Source organism: Paralichthys olivaceus, chromosome 22 (genome assembly GCF_024713975.1).
Source record: "Paralichthys olivaceus isolate ysfri-2021 chromosome 22, ASM2471397v2, whole genome shotgun sequence".
Lineage (NCBI taxonomy): Eukaryota > Metazoa > Chordata > Actinopteri > Pleuronectiformes > Paralichthyidae > Paralichthys > Paralichthys olivaceus.
This window is the reverse complement of record NC_091114.1, coordinates 15,279,038-15,302,083: the sequence shown is the minus strand read 5'-3', so window position 1 is coordinate 15,302,083 and position 23,046 is coordinate 15,279,038. Positions and strand designations below refer to the sequence as shown.

Below are 23,046 nucleotides of genomic sequence, written 5' to 3'. Positions count from 1 at the left end.
TAGAAAATTATCTGAAACTTCCTCTTCCCTCCTCTCCTCGCTCCTCCCCCCTCAGATCCAGGGGAACAAGATGACGGCGGCGAACCTGGCGGTGATCTTCGGGCCGAACCTGCTGCAGGGGGAAAGCGGAGGAGACGTGAGTCCTCACGCGATGGGGATCGAGGACAGCACGGCGATCATCAGCGTCACTCTGGTGCTCGTACAGAACCACAGGAGACTCTTCACAGTACGACTCCGAACTCTCAAGACCAAGATTCAGTCATTAACTTTTACTGACGGAAATGAAAACGAGCCGATCTACATTCAGAAAGTTTCTAAAGCAACAAAAGTTTTACAGAGCAACAGCGCCCTCTGCAGGAAAACTAAATCTATCACTCTGTGTGTGTGTGTGTGTGTGTGTGTCCAGGTATCTGCCGAGGTGCAGCAGGAGGTCCTGATGAGTCTGATCCAGACCGACCCGGACATCATCGACTACCTGCTGCGTAGGAAACTCAGGTAACCATGACAACCGGTCCGTCAATACGCTGCCCCGAATCCGCTTCCTGTTTTGACTGCGGTCCCTGTCTCCTGTCAGCAGCAGCCACCTGACAGCAGAGGGCAGCGGTGAGTCCGGGGGTCGCCGGGACACAGGGGCGTCTCTGGACTCCGTCGGGGCGTCCAGCGGGAGTCTGTCCCCGCTCGAGCCCCCCTCGCCCCTGTTCCCCCCCGACGGGAGCGGCGGCGAGGGCAGCCTGACCAGCGAGGTGTTCCTCAACGTGCTCAAACTGAACCAGAACTGGAAGCGGCAGGAGACGAGATTCGGTACCTTGTTTTACTGGAGTCAGTGTTGACGCGTTTCACGTTCTGCAGCTTCGTCAGGTCAAAAATATAATTTTTTAAAAAAAATGTCCGTCTCATCCTCCAGGTGACGCCCCTCCAGGTAAATCCATCCGCCACATGCGTCAGTTCCACTCCCACCACAACCTGCTCAGCCTGGCCCACTCCTCCTCCTCCTCCGACCCTCACGACCGCAGGGGCCCGCTGGGTGCGGCCCTCAGCTTCTCCCTCGGCGGCAGCGGCGGCTGCTCCTCCAGTCTGAACGGCTCCACCGAGAGCAGCATCTGGGTGAGACAGACGCCGCATGAGGAGAGCAAACCGTCGCCCGCCGCCAACTTCTGGGACTTCTTCACCGGGAAAGGGTCGAGCTCAGAGACGATGGTATGATGAAGGGTGAGAGGAAGACGAAGGGAAGGTGTGCACGTTGAGGTCAGAGGTCAGAAGAAAACTGGTCAAAACTCCTGTTACAGAAATGAAAAGGATATTTTCAGGATTGAAAATTTGTCTTAATCACATCAGAAGACTCAATTTTGAAAAATGTCAAATGCAGGATTCCTCCACTTGAATGTGCGACTTGAAGGGAGCGTCCCGACGCAGAAGTTCCTCGTTGGGAGTTGGATTTTCCCACTTTTCTGGCCTCTCTTGAACGCAGCAGGTTGATGAAACAAAGAAAACCAACGAGTGAAGAAAGAAAAAAAACACTAAACTTTTTTTGAGGCCAAAACTTTGAAGCACAAGTTGCTCGGACCTGGACCAGAGCAAGAGACCGTGATGAGATTATCAGAAGTGGATGCAGTACTAATGTCATACAATGTGTATATAATGTGTACATGATGTATTCCTAAGTTTACAAACCTTTGTCTTTACTACGTAGACGTGTGTAACTGTAGCTGCATGAGCTCCGTCCTCACCTGTAACCACGTTTTCAACTTTAAGCTCCAGACGAAGATTTAAATCTTCACACGATTCGATGTCAATAAAACAGATCAAAAACAAAACGCATTAAACGAGACGTGATGTTTCACCGGGTTTCTTCCCTCTGGCGTGTTTCTGTCTCCTGACGTGATTCTGCTTTTGACATCAAGAGAATTAGGATCCTCATCTTTCCGATTAAATCCTCCTGTGATCAACTATTTATTTATGAGATAATAGTTGAAATGTGTTGTTCTGTGTGACCTCGTGTGATGTCTGAGATTCAGCTTCTTCCAGCGCCTGGAAATCAATGTGAGGCTTCCAGTAGTGCATTAGCATCGTTCCACCACGAGAGGGAGACATTCCCCACATTACACTCAGCTCCTGTGACCTCATGAAAAACTTTTAATAAGCGAGTTTTGTTTTGGTGAAAGTGCCAAACAGCTGAAACTGCACCGATGTTTGTTTCTCTGGAGTCTTTGTCGTAGAATCCCACGATGTTTCCTGTTGTCGTGAAAAGATTTGACGTCATATTTCTTCTAAACAAACATCAGACGTACAGTTTGTCCTTCACCTCCGCTGGTGAACGAGTCATCTGTTCTTTTCTGGATTCACTGTAGAGAAAACATGATTTTGGTCTCTTTTTTTTTTTACGTTGTTTAATCCATTAAGGTTTGTTCACCGGCAGAGAAAGGACAGAACCAAAACATCTTTTTTGGCAGCACGAGCTTTTTGTTAAAGCAGTGATGTGAGTCACAGACAGAAACACTGCAGGAGAAGATGAGCTCACTCAAACTACTCTTCATCTTCTCTGAGATGCTGCAGAGTTGGTTTGAACTTCACTGAAGGAAATCAAAATTATATTTTATAGAAGAAAATGTCTTTTTCAATCAAATCATCGACTTAAATATTTACACATTTGTTTAATTATATATTTTTGTTTTCAAAAAGGCTTGAGATCAAATATATTTTCTTGTGATGTAAATTCTCAAAATCTGATTTCGTGGCTTCAACACACTTCGATTGAGTTATTTCAGATACTTCACTCAGAACATTTAAAAGTTGAATATGCACAAAAGCAAAATGAATCCTGAGAATCAGCAGCAGAGGAAAAACACGAGACGGTTTTCAGATCATCTTCAAAACCAGTTTGTGTTTTATTTCATTCCCAAACTTCACTGCATCCACGTGGAGCGAGAGACTGAACGTCAGCTGCAGCTCCACAGACACAAACGATTCAGATTCACAACATTCAGACTTCGTTTAACAAAATATTCAATCAAGGTTCACTTTGGTGTAGATGAGCGTTTTCTTTCGTTTGTGTCCGTGAAGCTGCCGTCACGTTGTCGCACAGTTAATGATTCAAACATTTACATTCTAGTCTTCGAAAGAGGAAGTGATGTGAAGTCCAGACATTTCAGAGGAAACAAAGTTCAACTGTTAAAGGAAAAATCCAACGTAAATGTTGGTGTTTCCACTTCAGGGAGCAATTTACTACATTTCCCATCATGCCCTTTGCTATTTTCTGCTGAATTCTTTCGCATATGAAAACTTATTTTAAATGACGAATCATATATTTTACCGTCAGAACCTCTAACGTGTTGAATTTGTGGGGAGTTTTGCAGAGAGAGTGAATTAACCAGATATTTGAATACTGAACATTTAAGGCTGAAACACTGACACTGCGACAAACAGTTTGATAAAAATCCCTTTGACATTGTACATTTCAAGTAAATTTGCCAGTCGCCTCGGACTGAACGCGTTACTGCTTCTAAACGAACGTGTCTTTGGAATGTCTGCGCTGTAACTATCGATTAACCAGCTGTAAACTAATTAAAGTTATTTAATCATTGATCAGTTCTCACGAAATAACGTCACAGATCAAACTATAAATTATAAAACGTGTATGTATATCATTTAAAGTGGATTTTTCCTTTAACACAGTGATGCACTTGACAGTTTTCGGTCGGTTTCATTATAAAACGTCTCGTTACAATATTGTGACCAATCAGTTTTATTAGGGGCTGTTTGTTTTAGTATCCTTGTGATGCCACATGGGTGGGGCTCATGATCATGTGTTATAATCGAGCCCCAGACATATTCACTCACCGCCAGAATTAAAAGTAAAAGACAAAACATCCACTAACATTTTTCCATCTAGGTCAGTTGATTATTTCCAGCAAGCAATTAATTATATTCCAATAATAACATCTGTATTTATGTACACGTCAACGTCTCTCGTCACAAACGACCAAGAAACAAAATAAATCCTCAGACTCTCCGGAGCTGCCTACGCAAGATGGTAGACTGTTCAGATGAGTCCAATATATCAAAAACAAGAGAAACATCTAAGAAAATAACAAGTTAATATAAACATTCATATTATGAATAGTATTTAAATAAAAGAGCCGAGTTTCCAGAGCAAACATTTCAACCAACACGTTAATATCTTGACGACCTTTGTGAACTGTGTTTTTTATTCCCTTCGTCTCAAATGATGATTTTTGTGCTTGTTATTGTTCGTTTACATCATCTGTGAAGGAAACGCTCCTTTTTGAAACGCTTCATCTTTATTCCGCTGACTGAAGCAGCTCAAAACCCAAAAAACGTTTCGCGAAATAGCAGCGCGGGAAAAAGGAAATAGTGTCGATCTTGACCCCAGCGAGTGAAGAGAGGGGACGTCTGAAGTCGCCGTCTCTCCTTCCGTGGTTCCGTCCGTCAGATTTTAAGTTGAGGGGGATTTGGAGAATGTTTATGTCGGGATCTACAAATACAAACTGAGCGGAGAGTTAAAAACATCCAGCATCTTCTTAATTTGTGACGAGTCCGTGAAATCTAACAGGACTCAATAGTTCCATCCTGAGCAGAACCTTTTTTTTTCTTCCCACGAGTAGTAGAAGTAATTTTCGTTTTCATCGAACCCAAAATAAACATGGGGTCAGAACGAGCGTTGCCCGTCCGCCCCCCTGTCAGTTCAAACATTCTTCCTGTCACGACTTTAATTAAGCTGCTCGGTGACTGAAATGTCAGAGTTCCACGACGTGTGGGATGAATCGAGGCGACGGGACGTCAGAGGGGATCGGGGCGACAGATTCGCTCTAAACGGTTTTCTTGCCTAAGAAGGAGAGAGAGCGACTTGAGGGTCTCGAGACGCACCCAAACCCAGGCTGAGTTCTCCGGGTCGAGCGGCGGCAGCCCGGGTTTCATTTGACTGTACATTTGAACATTCAGATAATACTTGACCCACTGCCCGGCCACTCAGCCCCCGTGGAATATAAACAAGCTGAAACGCTGCAGAGAGAGAGAGAGAGAGAGCGAGAGAGAGAGGCCTCCATTCACTTTCCATCTGCTCCTGAGGGGGGAGGGAGGGAGGGGGGGCGAGCTTGCTTGTTAAACCAAGACAGCCTGGTCGGGTGGAGCCTCGTGAGCTCGGCAGTGTAAAACTAGAGATGTTCCGATGCCAATGACGGCGAGTGAGTGAACCTATGCACTGGTGCGATGCCACGTCTTTAAAGAACGCCGTGTTGTTAGTTTCACCCGATCAAATCTTTCCCACAATTCACTTCTCCGGCCCTCAGCAGTTGTGTTGTTCGGCCTCTGGCAGGTTCTGTTTTTATGGCAGCGAGGAAGAAGGAGATGATTTGCGGTCGTGAAGCGTGACACGGAGTTAGCTAACATGGAAAGTGAAATGACTTGAGCTAGGAGGGACGGTAACGATCCTTTTTAGACGCACTGGTGTCGGATCAGTTCTCCGAGAAGGGGAAATTGGCATCGGAACATTTTCTTTTAACGTAAAAACTTCAAACTTCAAACAAGACGAAAACAGAGAAGTAAAGTAAAAGGTTGAAATGGCTCCTGAAGAGGTGTTTTAACGACGACGGGTGGTTTATAGAAGCATCACGTCAGTCACAAACTTTTATATTAAACCAGACTCTGACTCTGAACACGTGACCAGCCTGATTGGTGACGGGTATTATGAGGCGAGGTGTGCGCACGGAGGAGTTAAGAGTTCGCTGTCGATGAGTAAAGCTTTAAAAAAAAAAAAAAAAAGGGAAACTCAAGGACGAGACGTACTGAACATTCACAGGCTTCATGTAGTGTCTGTCAGAACTGAGTTAAAGTATTCCTCTCTGTGTGTGTGTGTGTGTGTGTGACCGCTCTTCCTTGACGCACCACAAACTCAAATACTTTTTAACACTTTGACGTTTTGAAGTTAACCGGCTCGCCTTGTTTTGCATTTAAAACCATGAGTTCAATGATTTCAACTAAGATTTAAAGTGTTGATCCAAAGAACCACAAGTTGATGAGATCTCGACTTTCTATGCGGCAGCAAATCAAACTGTGTTCACGGGAGAGAGGAGGAAGATACAGGTGGCGGACCTGGTGCACAGAGTTTGTATCCAGTGTTGTTCTCGTTAGCATTGACAGCTAGCATGACACCTTAGCATTAAACTGTGAGTGTCGTCGGTTTGATAAATTGCAGCAGGAGCCAGTTGTAATGAATGTTTGAACAGGAAGTGAAGATAAAAAAAATAGGACAAACCCTGTAAATAATCAGTAAAAATAGAAACGGTTAAATTACACAAACGATTAATTGTATTTTTGTTTTTCAGAATTCAAAATGAAGAAAATAAAGAGCCTGGATTATCAGTGAAAGACTTTGTCAGAAGCATCGTCTCCGGTGGCTGGTTTTAATTCCACGTTCTGCCGGTAACACTAAATGTTCTTAGCACCCCTTAATGATTTCCAACACTGCAACCGCTCAGAGAACTCGACCGAGCTGCCGGATGAGAAACGCTTGTTTTGTAAAACTTTGAACAAAAGTGTCTCTGTCTCCGGAGACACACTCGTTTGTGGGTGAATGTGCGTGTTAGCGTGGAGCTTAGGAAAAGCTTCACCGTCACTGCGGAAAGCTAATTTAGCACAGTATCATATGCACATGAAAGACGCTACAGAAGACCGAGGATACCGGTGGTAACCATGACGAGGTGTCACCGCCACAGTCCCTGCAGCCTTTACCTCCGTAATGGACGTCTGTGCACACGGCGATGTCAGCCTCTTGGATTGGCGTTTACTCGCGACGTCCCAGCTGATGCCACAGTGCAAAGCGGGTGTTACAGAATCGGCCATCTTGTTTTGGTTAAGGTGCTCGTTGCAGTGTGGGCTCAGAGGATTCGAAAGGGTTGTAATCCAGGAGGCTGGCATGCGACCTGCACACGTCTCAACCGATCCGAGTGGGCGCTCCAGTGCAAATCTCCGCCTACAGGGAATAAAGCCTGGATACTTATGTGAGCGTACGGGGCGGAGCCGGTAGCAGCTTTAAGCCCCTCCCCCTCTGTTGAGCGACAGTCCGTCGGGGATCAGCGGCGGCTGGTTCAGTCTCTGGACTGGTAGAACAGGATGTATCCTGACTCAGAGTTCTTGGAAATGTCCGATGTCAGACCGTAGAACTCCTCGATCGCCTGTGCGTCGATTTTCTACGAGGAGAGAGGACGGAGGTTAAATACAGCTCGAGACGAGAGCGATGACATGCACCAATGTTTTCTTTCTTTCTTTTTTGAGTTTGTGCTTCAAGTACAGATCTTATCTACATTGTCACCGAACAAATGAACATTCTGAAATGTTGAAAAAGACTTAATCTGAGGTACAGTAGATCACAGAACATCACATTTACTTTTGAACGGGGATATAAAATATATTCTCTTCTGTTTCAAATCAACAAAATCAAAAGTGATATAATTATTACACCAGAGTTGTCACAGAGGAAACTGAGAGGATGAGTTTCAGCAGCACTGAGCACAGCATTAAAAGACTCTTTGAGTTTGAGATCGCGATGCTTTGTTTTTATTAGAACTGAAGGTTCTGTTAGCAGCTGTGCTTCGCTGTGCTTCACCCCTCAGAAAAAAAATCTTCAGAATCTTTTTGAACATTAGTTTCTTATTCTCCAGACACAAAAAAACAAACCATGCATTTTAGTTTGAATTCCCTGATCTCTGGGAAAACCTCGGTATGAAGAAAAGGACGACGGGTGTTTGAACTCCTTCTTTTCATTTCTGTGTGGTTGTTCCACCGGCTTTTCTTTTCATTTGCTCACAAATCTCCATTTAAATCGTGTGTGTACGTTGACACCTGTTTCTTATTTGGTTGCAGCAGAGGACAAACTTTTACACAACAACATTTCTTCGTCGGTGGTGAAAGAGAACTGGCTGCAGGTTGAGAAAGACCCAGACAGCCGAGGTTAACAAGGAGTTAACAAGCTGAAACACAAAGCAGACAGGACGAGTAAATCTATTTAAAAAAAAAAAAGAGGAAAAGTTTGAGTTTCACTTCTGCAAACTCAGCCGGTTTGTGTCCAGTGGACCAGATGTTCCAGCAGGATTCTTTACCAACCAAGTGGAAAAACACGCGGCTGCCATCAGTTTTAAACATCAGTCCTTGACGACTGTGCCTGAGCCGCAGGGCGACCTCGGAGATCTCGAGTGAAATCAACTTCTCTAAGTGATTAAAAGTTCCCAAAGAAGAGCAGAGAGCTGACTCCGGGGCAGATTTCATGTTTATTTTGGTCAAAATAGATCCGTCAATGATCAACCCAGAAACATATACGATGAACATTTCCCATGATCCCCAGCTTCCTAAACCACAAGAGCTGCCACTGTAAATACTAAATCGTTCAACTTAAAATAGTCTTTTCATTTTTTCTCTCACGCAGAGTGAACTTGGACCAACACTTGAACCATCCTGGCAGCTCCGTCAGTTGACTCGTGATCACTTGATTGCTGCAGCATGTTGTCTTTTATTTTGGGCTCGGACCAAGAAGAAAAACAAACTGAAAGGTTACGTAGCTGCAGATAAAACACATTCAGTTTTTTTTTCTACGACAGCTGCCGTGTTCTCCCCTGTCGCCACATCGGAGACGAGAGCAGACGGTTTTGTAACACAAGCCACAAGTCTTTTAAAAGACTGCTCTCAGGTCGTCTGATTAAAGAGCCTCGTCGTTAATAATCTGATAACTGGGATGAATAAAGTCTCAGTGTATGTGAAGCGAGGGACCGAGGGATAAAGAGCAAATGAGATGAAAAGAGGAGAAGACATTATTCTCACTCTCTAACTTGTCCACAGGTATTTAATCTGATCCTGCTCTCTAATCTAAAGCAGGTTTTCACGTTCTCCCGATCACTGAAACATGATTTCAGCCCCTCGTTCTTTAGCTCAAGTTTGAAGTATGCCGATCGAGCCGCTGAGGGAAATCCAAACACAACATTCGGAGCGCCAGGATCTACACCATGAAGCTGTTTGGGATTCCTGTCTGGTTAGGATGATGATGGGAAGGCAGATGAAGAATTTCGTGGTCTGGAAGTGAAATGATATCACTGTGGTCAACTGGGTTTCCTGATTTGACCTTAAGTGTTGGTTGTTCATACCATTTGAACCCGAAAACATAAAACCTCTGGCCACCGGCTGTCACCAGTGCAAGGACGTGAAAATGAGAAGAAACAGAGTGAGAGAATCTTTCTTACCTCTACGATGTCGTCATCGAACAGCAGCCAGAAGCCGTGGCTCTTGACGATGGTGATGTAGTGTCCTCGGTTGGGACCACTGCACGGAGACGGAGAGGAGGAGAGAGACAGGAGACACAATTTTAATATCAACTCGAGATGTTAAATGTTATTTCAGTTGTAAGATTCCACAATGATTTTTATTGTGTTTATTAAATTTCTTCATCTGCAACATCCACAAAACTGAAAGCGAGCGACCGACCTGCCACAGTGTACAACGACGGCCACCAGGTCGTACATGCGGTCGGGGTTGGTGGCGTCCCCTGACGTGTTGAAGAGGCGGAGCTCCAGCGGGAAGACGACGCGATAGGACAGTTTGGTGTAGCGGTGCAGCTGGTCCATGTATTTAAAGCGCTTCAGGTGGAGGGCGAGGATCATCGGGAGCTTCTTCACCCTCATCCTGACAGAGACACAGAGTCAGTGTTAATGGTTACTGGCATTGATTTGATCTTTTCTAGAGCTGACATGTCGTTTTTTTTTTTTATAAAGTCCCTGAACTCAACACAAAGTATGAAGACTGCAACAGTCGGTGGAAAAAAGAGACACCGTGAGGGGAAGTAAAAACCCAGAGGCGGTGGGTCGTCCCCGACTAAAACTCAAGAGGCCTAAAAGCTTTCCACGTCCGCACCATTTACACTCCAGACCCCGATCAGGGACGAGAAGTGTGTTCTTGGACGCGTGTGTGTCTCCGAATTTGGCTCCCGCTCTCGCAGCATTCTGCTCAGTGTTAATATGAGGCGCCGTCGCCAGTGACAGCCTGGCGCTTTCAGGCTAATGGATTTTGAGCCCGGTGCACTTATCGGGCTCTTCGTCAAAAAAGTCGCACTCGAGAGCAGACGCACACTGAACTCGGTAAAGTGAAGAAGTGGTCGGACCGGCAGTTCAGAAACCACTGTGATTCATTACAAGACTTTAAAACCCCCGACGATGAACTTTTTTTCTGAATGCAACAGGAAGTGCCCCCCGACTGGTTGCTATAGCGACGTTAGATGTGGTTTCAGGGGTTTGTTCTAATGGAACACGTCAGACGGACGGAAGGTAGATACAGAAGAACAGAAGCTGCTGTCACTCACCTCTTCTGTGCTTCCTGTTTACTGCGACACTGCTCACAGTAGTACTTGTATTCACTACATAATGTCTCTGTGTTGCTGAAGCCCCTGAGAACACAGACAGACACACACAGACAGACACACACAGACAGACACACACACAGACAGACACACACAGACACACACACAGACACACACAGTTTGAGATTCACTGCGATCATCACCGTCTTTCCTTTGACTCCATCGTTTGAGTCTAGTTTCTCTTTTCAGGTTACGAGTCCTGCGTTACCTCAGACAGTGCGTGATGGACGTGTTCTGCTCCACGTCCACCGACAGATCCAGGAAGTCCTCGTCTTTACTGCTGACCTGGACACACGTGAAGAGTCGTGATGATTAGCTGTGTCACTGTTTTGAACTGAGGTGATTGGATCTCGACACGGGGACCGACACTTACGGCTTCACAGTTGAGACACCGCGTCTCGTTGGTCAGCGTTCCCTGGAAGATCTCGTGGACCCACGTCTGCTGCGTCTCCTTCCCTCCTTCACCTTCACCTCCTCCCTCACTTCCTCCCCCTCCACCTGTACTTCCTCCTCCTCCTCCGTTCTGCACCAGCTTTCCATTCTGCTGTCGCTCCTGGCTCTTCTCCTCCTGGAGGAGGTCTGCGATGGTGTTGAGGAGGTAGTTGAGGAATTCGTGGGCGTCCTGCTGCATGTAGTTGTCAAACAGCTCTGAGGGGGAGAGAAATAGAAACATATAGAAAGAAGTGGAAAGAGGAAAACAGACAGCGGAGAGGAAGAACAGAAAATTAACCACATGAGCAACATGATAGCGAAGGAAAATAAGCTAATTAAGAGCGATTCCTCTTCGTCATCTGCTTCTCATTCCTGGCTGATGATTTTATTTCCTCAGCTGAGACAATTTCCACCACTTGACCTTTTTATTTCATCCTCTCCTCCGTCAACAATCTTGTGTTGCTCCGTGGTGAGAGGAAGCTTAAATAAAGTTACGACAGACATCGCAAATAATAAAGGATTAAAGACACAACAGCCGATTCATCATTTTGTGTCACTACCGTTCTCTTTTCTCAGCCGCGAGATGAATTTCTTGGGCGGGATGACTCCGACTTTCTTCTTCTGCGTGGCAATGCTGTTGAACAGGTCGGACAGACACGTGAGGAGCGACTCCTTACGACGCGGCTGCACCTGAAGAGGAGGAGGAAGAAGAGGAGGACACACCCGTCACATCATAAAAGACTCAAGATCAATAAATCTTTCTCCTGAAGTGTTATTTGTCTCCAGGCAAAAAGTGGAACCGAGTCCTCGTTCTCTTACAAACACGTTATAAAGACAAAATGTCCTCAGATATAAAACAGTCCACGTCTTCAAACAAATGTCTTAAAGTTGGACCAATATTTTCACTGGATATTTGAGTGCGCTCTCTCAACGTGTGTGTGGAGGCTGGGACAGCCGTGGTGCTTCTGTCATCACTTACCTTGTACGCCAACACCTTCTCCCTGAACGGTCGACAGAAATACAGAGCCTGCAGCACCGAGTTACAGTAGCAGGTGTTGCCAAACTAGAAAAAGGGAGGAGGAGGAGGAGGAGGAGGAGAACACAGAGGGAAGGAAACGTGCAGTGAGTGGAGGGTGAACGTTTGGATCTGAGAAAATTTCATTTTTGCAGGGAGCGGAGACACTCGATGTGTAGCTGTGTGTGATTGATGGACACTTACATTGACCAATCCGAAGTAGTGTTCATTAACGGGAAACTGTTCCGGTCCAATCTCCTTTTCCAAGGCTGAGGCATTGGCGCCCTGCGAGAGGCGGAGGAAAAGAACACAGTCATTCGTTTAAGTGCTGAAAAACAAAAGCTGCTCGATGACACAGAACAGTCAAACAAACAGTTTTTGTTCTTCATTATCATAATTTCCTCGTCACTGTAATAAAATTATCCGGGAGAAAAACTTCCTTTGTCCTTCATTTCCTCCTCGTCATTGTTTTCTGGTTCTCCTGCTCTGCTCGACTCTGAACCATCTGTTTGCTGCAGCTGTGTTTCCTGCTTCATATCCTCACTTCACATACAGACTGATTTCCTCCGCTCAGTGTTTCTCTCATTATGTGTTCGTCTATTTGTTACATCAATTAAAAAGCATCTTTCTCATGTAAACCTTTCTTTTTTTTTTTTCCCCATCAGACAGTTTTTTCTGTTCAATTATTGACTCAAAACACCAAATTAAATCTAATTGTTATTTTTGAGAAGCAGTTTGAAAGTCGGCATTTTCACACATGCATTTAAAAGGAGCTGAGAGTGAAGCTCAGGCCGTAGTTTGCTGTTTGACTCCGACAGAGCCCCGAGAGATAACTAACGGAGCCCGACCCGAACCCATCAGGCAGATAAGACATTATAGCTTTTTTAATTAAAATCATGTCTGTAATGTGAAAGCTGAACTGTCCTAAAACCTTCATTACTCTCCCTTTCTAAACCACTTCAATGTTTCTACAGCAGTGACTTAAACTTTGTAGATTGAATCTACATTTAAAAAGTGCTTCTATCTTTTATATTCAAACGTGAACCCTGAGTCCATGTTTAAAAGCCGAGTGTCTATAACACTGAAATATTATGTTTTGACAGCACAGGAAGGAAAGATGATCATGACGGTAACGATGATGCAGCTTTTCCTACAGGGGAAGTTCACCACCCTGGTGGAGCCACGCTACTGTTACTCATCCTCACACTGCAGCCTGCGTGATGTCAACAACAGGCGAGCAGACAACGGCCCGACTGAGGCTGTTTATCGAACGAACACGGCCTCCGAGCGACACGGGGTCACAAACAAAAACAAGCTCTGTCACGTCAGGCGATCGAGAGGCAGATAAATAAACTGCCTGAGGAAGGGGAAAGATTTTTTCAGCATGAGCTGTAAATTAAAACTTGAATTTGTGTTGTGAGCCCTGGATGGAAGCAGCTTCAGTAGAAACTGGATTATATGACAGACTGATTTGTGGCTGCATCGTGTTTCTTAATCATGACTCAAGCCTTTCTCAGACATTAACTTCAGAAAATGCGCAGAGCGTCCTGGGCCTGGACATTTTCCAGGTAAATGTCCGGAGCTGTTTTCTGCTGCGGAGAGCTCAGTGTTTTTGTTCACAGCACATCCACGCGAGATATTTGGATGGAAATGTTCGGATATTCTCCAGAATTTTGGCTGGAAAAGTTCCAGAAAACTGACTCCGACATTTGTGTCCTCAGGAAAATGTCCAGACTTCAGTGCTTGTCTGAAAGACAGTCTGGAAGATGTTCTTAAGAAAGACATCAGCATCATTTGGAATGTAGTGAAACCGACAACTCTAAATGCTGCGTGACAGTTTTAAGATAAGAGTTCTGCTCGGAGACAAACGTCTCTGCCGCTCTCGTCATCACATTCACATTAAATCGTCAATAGCCGTCCCTAAAAACCCAGACAACTCAGAGGTGATGTTGTCGACGCAGCCCGGCTCTGGCGTGTGCAGCCTGAACGGTGACGTTCACGCTTTCACAAGCAAAATTGATTTTCAGACAAATAAATTACACAAGAAAAAAACCTTGTGGACAGAAGCCGATCGGCTGCCGCAGCCGATAACGGACTGAACAAACCAGCTTATCAGAATATTATTATATTCTGTTTTTCTAAAAGGTCTTTAACAGCGTGCCATGTGCCACACACACACACACACACACACACACAGAAGCACCACCGACTCCTCCGTGGCATCTGCCTGACCGTCTGTCGGCTCTGAAAAGTGCAGCGGATACAAAAACAAAACAGGATAAGTTTCAGTCACAAGTTAATCTTGAAGCTTTGCGCTCTCTCTCTGCGTGTGTGTGTGAGTGCGTGTGTGAGTGTGTGTGTGTGTGAGGTGTCACAGCGATCGACCTTCTCACCCTCGACCTCTCTGTCAACAACCTGCCTCACAGACTGTCGTCCCTCTCTGCAGTAAGTGATTTTTTTGAAGCTCGATCTCTGCGAGGATTTCAAAAACGTTTCCTGAGCTTGTTTTAAAAAAAATGCTTTGATATCACGACACCGTTGATCGTCTCAGAGAAATTCAGCAGGAGAATCTTCACGCTCGCGGGGATTAACCGTTGTTTTACAGCTCGAACTCTGACCGGTGACTCTGCGGAATATCTGTACAGGGATCACTGAGGGTTCAGGATTTCAAAACCGTTTGAGTGGCTCGGTTTTAAAACTTTGTTGAACCTTTCAAATAGCTCGGCTTTAAATCAGAGCGGGGGTTGAAATCCTGCAGCCTTGTGGATCCCTGATTAGAAACAAGGAGAATCTGCAGGTTTATGAAGTTCTGCTGAAAAAAAACCCAAGTTCATTAGGAGGAGAAACAGTTTAGAAACAGCGATGAGGGATTCTCTGACTCATCTTTGTCTTATTAAACCTCACGAATACACTGTGGACACACAACTGGACATGAGCAGAGATGGAGGATTTGTCCCATGACAGGAAGCGCTGGGTTCCTCCATCAGTCCCACATGAAGACAGACTCATCAGCTGTGTGTGTGTGTGTGGGGGGGGACACCACCTCTGTCCACTCGTGCATTCACTGTCTCTGAGTCAGATCTAATGGAGACGAGCTCAAACCAGCGACACGAGCCTGAACTGTGGGTTTTCTCGCGTGGACTCGCACTGAGTAAACAACTTTGGCTAGCAGGCTAAGCTAAGCTAAGCTAAGCTAAGCTGGTCAACCCTGCCCTCCCCCGTGTAAACACACTGAAACACCCCCACCCCACCCCCCCACCCCCCCAGCCCCGGGGGGGAACAAACGGAGAGAATCCGCCCCTGACCCCCGCACCGAGCCGGGGAATGTCCCGCTGACTCGTGCCAGCCACGGAGCTAACGTTAGCGGGCTGAGCTCCACAACTCCCCCGTGTTATTGTCGTGTCGCTAGCCGCGCAGCTAGCTTAGCGCCCTGGCTCCGCTCACTCGCCCGGGCAGAGGGACGAGCGGCGGCGGCGGCGGCGGCGCTGCCTGGACCGAACCTCGGCTTCTTACCATCGTACAAATCGAGGCGATCTTTCGGACTGTCATCAGTATTTCCATCCATAAGCCGCCATGCTGGACCGAACCCCGCCGATGAAATGTAGAGAGCCGCTGCGGCTGCACAGTTCCGGGAGAGGGAGCGTCTCCTGCCCCGGTGTCCGACTGCTGTCACCCCGCAGAGGACAGACAGCACTTCCGCTCCGGAGCGTTCAACATAATAATGGTAATAATACATTATACATATGTTATTATTATTATTATTATTATTATTATTACTGCTGTTAGTTTTATTCAGGTAATGAAACAATTGCCTGTTGCAGCCTTGCACTTCTCTTAATTCTAATTATTGTCATTTTATCATAATTCTGTTTTTTTTTAAATGTTATATTATATTATATTATAATAACATCCATTCATGATCTATATCTATATTTGGGGATCATTTAAAAAAATCTATTTCTTGTTCAAAACGTTAAAAATAACACACACAATAAGGTTATTGTCTCAGAGAACTAGTTTGTGAAACCTTGAGTTCATGTTTTATAATATAATCAAATATTATTATATAAGAAGCCTCTTTACATTAATACATTTTTAATCCTGATAATATTTTTTGACATTTTCTGTGTTTAAAATGTCTCAATATTGTTCATATGGTGATATTAGACATGTAAACAGTTGAAAACTAGTTATTTATTATTTTTTAATTGATTTATATTGAAATCATTTTGTTACCTGTCGGAAATTCCAGGAACACATTTTGTAATTATGAAGACAAATTTATAATTATTTTAGTTGAATTTAACTTTGAAAGTAAAATGAGTTGATTTCCGGTATCACTCGGGATGTTTCTGTCTAGCTTCACGCTTCCGGTCGTCCAGCCTGAGGGAGCGCTTGTTGGTTGGGTTCAGAACACGGGGGACGGGAGAGGCGGGCGGTGCTTCGTGTCTGGAAAAACTACTTTACATAGTTATACACAATAGAGAAAAATAAATGACACAAACTTTAAAAGATATTAATAATAATACATCAAGACTGTGACTCAGCATTTTATTTTTTTTATATGAAAGTTAAATTGTAAAATATATATTTAAATGTATTTATGGTATTTTTACAGAATAATTTTCATATTATATAGTTTCTATGTCTGGGTATGTTTATGTTTTATTTTTATATTTGACTTAAAATTATTGGACTTGAGAATAAATATTTTGACTATTTGTTCCTGACTCACTTCTACTTGACTGATTATTGCCATATGTTCATTCTTCATTGTTAAATAATCTTTTTTTTTTTAATTAAAACATATTAAACAATATTATTATATTAAATAATCTTCATTATTTGGAGTTTGGCTGATTTGACCTTTCACACTAATCCTGACAAACAGTGAAAATACAAACTGGAGCTTTTCTTGGCACAAGTTTCTCGATTGTGATCAATTTGTTTTTCTGGTTTATTTTCATAAACCTTAATTTCCTTGTTGGGCCAGAGGAGGTTAATCGTGTCTGAGTCCAGGCTGGAAACAGGACCCCAGTTTAGCCCGGTCTCATGGGAATATTAGGGGATGGTTCTCAGTCCACATCCCTCCCTCTCTGCGTCTTTACGCACCGTGCGCACCGGGGAGGGAGCTGGAGTCAGTGCGGTCCAACGCTCCACAGAGACGGGGAAACGTCCTCCTCACACGGTGGAAGAACTTTGGGGAAATATTAGGAAATATTGCATCCAAAAGAAAAACCCCTCCTCCCCCGGAATGAAGCGGCAGCTCCGTGAGTCCAGCTCCGGGACTCCTCCGGAGGTCTGAGGGATTCCTCCGCTCTCCTGGAACATTATGGGAATATCGGAGTGATTTGTTTTCCTCCCTCTCCCCGGGGCGGGGGGATTATCTTCCCACACTGAGCAGGAGGCTGGTCCGAGGGCGCAGCGGAGCTAAATGCGTCTGACTGGCGACTCTGCACCGAGAACCATGAACAGCGGCGGGTCTGGCAACTTTCTGCTGGTGCCCATCCCGGAGTACCCGCTGCTGGACTGTGTCCCCAACAAGACCGTGAAGATCGTGGTGCTGGGGGCGAGCAACGTGGGGAAAACCGGTATGAAGTCAAAAGATTTACTTTCATGAATTTATTTTTTAATGTGCATTGAAAAAGGAAATTGTTTATGATAAAATGAGCAGGAATCTATACTCACCATGCAGCTTGTTATCATCTCTGTGATTTTATTTCAACAGTTGAAGTAGAAATATTCATTTATATCAATTAAATATAAATATCGGTGTCTGCTGGTAGAGATGATGGAGATGTAATACCTATTCCTGACCACAGGGGGAGACATTTCACCTTCTACGCATTGACGTAAAAAAAGTTTTTCTCTTTTTTCACTGTAACGCGCAACTTTGAAATTATTCAGTTCACAGATATAAAGTATAAAAATACTTAGTGGTAAATAATTAAACGGGTGTAAATGATTATTTAAAGCGCTAAATGTGAAGCCAAAGTGTCTCTATCGCCACCTGGCGGCTGGTTGCAGTACAGGCGACAAATCCCACCTCCTCCATGTTAGCTAATGGGACGTAACCCAAATTAAAACACAGATAAATCATGTTTCATGTATTGAACAGGATATTCTGGCCTCATTTCAGAAGTGGAGACACGTCATCCATCTTATGAAGAAGATTAGTTATAAAGTTGCATGATGGGAGTTGCAAGATTCTTGGAGTTTGACAATCAAGTAATTTTTTTTGACCATCTTCCATTTTCCTATAAAACTGTGACGCGTCAGGATCCATGAGTGAAACCAGCAGAATGTTCTCAGGGGAAACAAAATCCACTGATTCGACTAAACTGGCCTGAAACAGAAGTCAAAGTAAAAAACCTTGAATCCAAATAAACAAGTGATAAATGAGACAATCATTCACCGACAGGACGAGTTGACGCAGGCGGATTGCGACATCAGATTCTGTGGTGAATGATTGTCTCCAGACTTGTGTCCTGTTTGTTTAGCTCATCTCTCTGCTATGAAAGTCTCCGAAATCAAAACCCGACTCGTCAGGGAAACGGGAAATTCCAGCGTCACTCACGAGCAGCAAGTATTTAATGGTTATGTGGGTCAGTAGGTTTGCATCTTTCTGGTCCGAGCTCAGCCCAGATCTTGCGTCATGCACGCTGACACCGCACCGCAGCTCTTAAAAACCGTCCTGCACAAGCTCTGGATTATTTACAGAAACATGATCCTCCTCCACTTTGGTATTTCCCTCTGATTCAGACTTCTCTTGTCTCTCTCCAGCTCTGATCGTCAGGTTTCTCACCAAGAGGTTCATCGGGGATTATGAAGCAAACACGGGTGAGTTTCAGCCTCTGAAATATTTAGCAGCGTAAGCAGGAAAAAAAAAACCCCCTCGGCTCCAGAGAAATCCCGCCATTGATCCATCTCTCCATTGACTCATTCAACCCCCCCCCCCCCCCCCCCCCCTGTCTGGTTCGTTCTCCGCAGGGGCGCTCTACTCCAGAAAGGTCACCATGGACGGGGAGGAAGTGTCGCTTCAGATCCAGGATACTCCCTGCGTCGCTCTCCAGGTAAATGCAGAGGCGGCCGCCATGTTTCCAGAGTTTCAATGAACAGAGAGAAAAATCTTTTCTTCTCTCGCTGGACGTTTAAAAGACGATATGAGCTCGAATTTTATTCGAGGTAACAGGAAGTTTAACTTTGGTTCTTATTCTTGCGTCATATCCGTTGTTACCTGCGGCTTTGTCCGTCTCTGCTTCAAACAAAGTATGAAACTCATGAGTCGTTGCCGTTTCCTGAATCAAACTTTAATACGTTTACTCAAGACAACAACTCCCATGATCCCACGCTGCTTTACAACATTCAGCCTAAAGTTCAAGAAATATTCTTTGCTGCAAAAGTAAAACTGGTTTTAAAATGTTTGTATTTGCATCTGTTGCTGCTGCGTTTGGTGGAGGAGTTTAAAAAGCTGAGACGTCTTCGTTGCTGGACATCTAAAAGTTGAAACACGTCCCTCAGAGGCCGTCAACAGGAAAGAAAAACTTCCATTTTTATCTCAAAGCAATTTGAGGAAACGTATTTGAAGAAAGAGGAAGTTGGACCATCTCTGGACTCCTGATGAGGATAATGAGTGGAACGTGCCGGGCAGCTCACCCCGCTCCACACCGGCCGTCTGTTTACCAGACCAGGCCTCAGAGCTGCTCATTTCCTACAGGAGGGGGGGGGAGGAGGGAGATAACAGAGGGGTGAGGAAGCGGTGTGAGGGAGGATGATGGTGGAGCGGTTTGCAGAGATTAGAAGGAAATAGTTAGGTGTGTGGATTCAGGAGGAGTCGAGAACCTGAGAAACTCATTTTTAACTCTTGATGACGGTAGATGTGAGCGGACGACTGGGTGGTCCGCTGGTTCAGGAGGAGTCACAAGTTCCTTCTGTGAAACAGCTGGTGTGTGTCCATAAACAGACTCACACTCACCTCCTGCTCCTCCTCCTCCTCCTCCTCCTCCGTCACTTCGAGCTGTGCTGGACGACTCAGGATAATCTTGAAAATGAGAATGTGTTTCGCTGACACATCAGAAGGACAAAGACGCACCCAACATGGATTGTAAATAAAGATGTGGGTCGACGTGTCTCTGCTTCCTTCTGCGGCCATTTTTTTTTGCAATTTCGTCATCATTCGGAGCCAGAGTCTATTTTCTGAAACATCACAATAATTCATTAATCAGATAATTACAAATAATTACTGTCTGTTTCCTGCAGGACGACGTAGAGGGGCTGTACTGTCAGGAGCAGATCAACAGGTCAGACATCGAACTACCTTCATTCCAATCACTGACACCTTGTTTAATAACATACAACTAAATATAATAACTGGACTTCCAGGTCGATCTACTGGGCCGACGGTTACGTGCTGGTTTTCTCCATCACGGACCACAACAGCTTCCGAACCATCCAGCCTCTCTACCAGCACGTCAGACGCATCCACCCGTCTGGAAACATCCCTGTTATACTGGTCAGTGTGCGGACGCCAACAATTACAGATGATTGATTATCATTGATCGCTGATGTGCTCGGGTTGGTGGTGAGAGCGCCCAGAAAAAAGTCTGCTCTGTAATCTGAAATCTCCTGCAGGTTGGCAACAAGAGCGACCTGCTCCGCGCCCGACAAGTGCCTGCGGACGAGGGCGAGACGTTGGCAGCTTCATTAGGTGAGACGTCCTCCTCTTCCTCCTGCAGCTTCTGCTTCCTCCTATTTTGTGCCACAGTTTCAGAAGGAATCACAAAACGTTCTCATAAGTATTTGCACCAACATATATGATGGGTTCTTTCCTGATCCTTCCACCGAGACTCCACCAACACACTTAAATTCACTAGCTCCAGATTTTTGTTTGACATTTCGATCAGTGAACCTCTTTTCTCTGCAGCTCTGATTCTCCCACAGTCACTTTGTGAATGTGCAGATGTTGGTTGACCAATCGCAGCAGCTCGTTTCTCTGCCTGCTCCCGTGCATGTGAACTATATCCTGCACGCTGTCTAATGAAAGAGGAATGCCGAGCGTTATCTGGAAGATAAGTTCTGACCCAGGCTCTCTGCTCACAGGTGGAGTTTACTTCGAGGCCTCGGCCAGAGAGAACCACGAAGGAGTCCACGGCGCCTTCCTCCATCTCTGCCAGGAGGTGGGACTTTTTTGTTTTTGGTAAAAATGGATGTAGATGCGTTGGCCGCAGAATCTCGGCTTTTATAGAAATACATCTTCCGTTGGGAAATGGGATTACAGTGTTTTTCCTTGTTGATGTCATGAGTCACTGAATAATACATATTTGTGTTTTTCCCGAGAAAGAGCATCATTAACTGAATCCTTGTGTTTTTGTTGGAGTGATCGGAGGTTTGGCCCGGAGCCTCATCGTATTTCAGTGTGTTTCCTGTGTGGTATTTTAAGCAGCAGATTCCTTAACGCTGTGTGATGTCAGAGGGTTTGAACTAACGAGGTCGAGGTCACTTTGAGAAACATCGCTCCAAATGAAAATGAAAGAAAATGCTGCTGTAACTTCCATGTTTAGCTTATTTAGCAGCTGCTGCAAACAGAAGTCATTACTCACAAACGTTCCTTCCACATCTGTAAATATGAACTCCAACAGGAAACCTCTCACATCCTGGTGATGACGAGGTCTTTAACTTTGTCACAACTTCTCGTCCTCCAGGTGATCCGAGCTTTGGGAGGAGGTAACGGCGAGAAGAGGCGAGGCGGCCTCCACCTGGCCCGCCCCAAATCTCCCAACATGCAGGAGCTGAAGAGGAGGTTCAGGCAGGTCCTCTCCTCCAAGGTCAAGTCGGCCACAACTCTCTGATCACAGCGGGACAAATAATCAAAAAACATCAGCTCCTGACAGAGACAGAGACAGACAGAGCTTCATCGGAAGATAGAAGTCGTGGATTTTTCTTTGAAGAAGAATTACGAGACTTCAGAAGAGCACAAAGTCGTCGTCTGCGGAGAGATGAATAAAAACAAAGGTTGGATCTTCACGGCAGCTGAGCTCGTCTCTGTGTTTCGACGAGAGTCACAAGAGCTGACGATCAGTTTGACGTGATGGATATCGAGCTTGTCGGCAAACCTCTGAACACATGGAGGAGCAAAATCCTCCGAACACTGATGTCTCCGTGTCTCAGTTTCCTTGTGGCTGAAAAGTGAATTGAATACATCAAATCAATAAAGAATTATTGATTTCAACCGATCGGTTTTCAAGGAAATAGCAGACGTTGTAAAAGACTTTATTTCAGGCTCATTTATATTTTGATGTTATTTTTTAATTGAGAATTTCTTTTGTCTTTCTTTATAGAAATAAATGATACTCACCATTGTTTGATGTGTTTCAGCTCCTATCAAGTCCGTTAATGTTCTCATGAAGTTTCACAAACCGCCGTCTGATTTGTTTGAAGCCCTCTTTAAGATCTGGCTCAATGTCAAAATGATAACGCGCCGTGTTTGAAACAACCATGTGACTTTCATTCAGACGCTCTACTTTTCTTTTTCCACGACAGCTCGGCCCAAAGAATCTAAAGTGAAGTTGTGTTCGGTGCTTTGAAGGGAATATTTCATTTCTATTGTTTTAACAGGGACAAAGATTTTAGTGTTGTGTGGAGTTAATGTAGCTGAACAAGCAAGAAGTGTGTGTGTGTGTGTGTGTGTGTGTGTGTGTGTGCGTGTGTGCGTGTGTGTGTGTGTGTTCTGCTGTTCTCATGACCTCTCTCTTAGTGAGACACACAAAAACAAATTCCCAGTGAAGACAAATTCCACAGCATCTGGAATTTCTTTCATGGTCCCTGCGCCACCACTCAGACCCTTTCCACACAGACACACACTTTAAAAAAAATGTCTGCTGACCCTAACTCGTGACCCTTTTGCCCTTTGACCTTTAAAAGCAGCGGGACTCCATCAGAGTCTGGAGCAGAAGATAAGATAAAGCCGATCGTCTCGCTCACAGAAGATAAAAGATATTATCATATTTTCTGCTGCTTTATGTTTGATTTCCTTGTGTTTTCTTTTGAAATCCTCACTTAAATCCCCCCCCCCCCCCCCACACACACACACACACACACCATGTGGCTCTTAAAGACCTCCTTCCTGTGTGCCACTGGATCAAGAGCTCCTACATTCTCAAATGGACGACTCACCTCCCTTCTCTTT

At 44.9% G+C, this 23,046-nt stretch overlaps 3 protein-coding genes across 9 annotated transcripts in view; 2 read left to right on the top strand and 1 right to left on the bottom strand.

The window, feature by feature from the left end:
- The window catches only part of arhgap36 (Rho GTPase activating protein 36), a 31,651-nt gene extending 29,806 nt beyond the window's left edge, over nt 1-1,845 (top strand). For 4 of the 7 annotated variants that reach the window (XM_069518643.1, XM_069518646.1, XM_069518647.1 and 1 more), the window contains 4 exons: nt 56-226; nt 407-495; nt 575-801; nt 905-1,845. In XM_069518643.1, the coding sequence (XP_069374744.1) occupies nt 56-226; nt 407-495; nt 575-801; nt 905-1,203 (786 nt within the window). In that variant the 3' untranslated portion in view covers nt 1,204-1,845. The remainder of the gene's footprint in view (nt 1-55; nt 227-406; nt 496-574; nt 802-904) is intronic. The other 3 variants (XM_069518644.1, XM_069518649.1, XM_069518648.1) reach the window with 1 other exon arrangement.
- A 1,008-nt stretch (nt 1,846-2,853) lies between these two features.
- On the bottom strand, nt 2,854-15,562 carry usp12b (ubiquitin specific peptidase 12b). Its single transcript, XM_069518650.1, has 10 exons — nt 15,375-15,562; nt 12,066-12,146; nt 11,826-11,909; nt 11,407-11,536; nt 10,788-11,062; nt 10,623-10,699; nt 10,358-10,441; nt 9,487-9,684; nt 9,246-9,324; nt 2,854-7,205 (listed from the first exon to the last, which is right to left on the bottom strand). Exons 1-10 carry the CDS (start codon nt 15,420-15,422, stop codon nt 7,104-7,106), a joined length of 1,158 nt encoding a protein of 385 aa, XP_069374751.1. The 5' UTR covers nt 15,423-15,562; the 3' UTR covers nt 2,854-7,103.
- A 1,399-nt stretch (nt 15,563-16,961) lies between these two features.
- Nucleotides 16,962-22,220, top strand: rasl11a (RAS-like, family 11, member A). Its single transcript, XM_020112310.2, has 8 exons — nt 16,962-17,452; nt 18,645-18,701; nt 18,852-18,934; nt 20,121-20,161; nt 20,244-20,373; nt 20,493-20,568; nt 20,961-21,037; nt 21,563-22,220. Exons 1-8 carry the CDS (start codon nt 17,296-17,298, stop codon nt 21,707-21,709), a joined length of 768 nt encoding a protein of 255 aa, XP_019967869.1. The 5' UTR covers nt 16,962-17,295; the 3' UTR covers nt 21,710-22,220.
- The last annotated feature ends 826 nt before the right edge of the window (nt 22,221-23,046 follow it).

Bases quoted from the DNA above. Each gene is read 5' to 3' on its own strand.
- usp12b (XM_069518650.1), bottom strand. From the start codon at position 15,422: ATGGAAATACTGATGACAGTCCGAAAGATCGCCTCGATTTGTACGATG. The intron at 11,537-11,825 runs GTAAGTGATGAC...CCTCCTCTTCAG, and splicing joins AGAAGGTGTTGGCGTACAAG to GTGCAGCCGCGTCGTAAGGA. The intron at 7,206-9,245 runs GTAAGAAAGATT...CTCTCCTCGTAG, and splicing joins TCGATGACGACATCGTAGAG to AAAATCGACGCACAGGCGAT.
- rasl11a (XM_020112310.2), top strand. From the start codon at position 17,296: ATGCGTCTGACTGGCGACTCTGCACCGAGAACCATGAACAGCGGCGGG. The intron at 18,702-18,851 runs GTGAGTTTCAGC...CGTTCTCCGCAG, and splicing joins GGATTATGAAGCAAACACGG to GGGCGCTCTACTCCAGAAAG. The intron at 21,038-21,562 runs GTGGGACTTTTT...CTCGTCCTCCAG, and splicing joins TCCTCCATCTCTGCCAGGAG to GTGATCCGAGCTTTGGGAGG.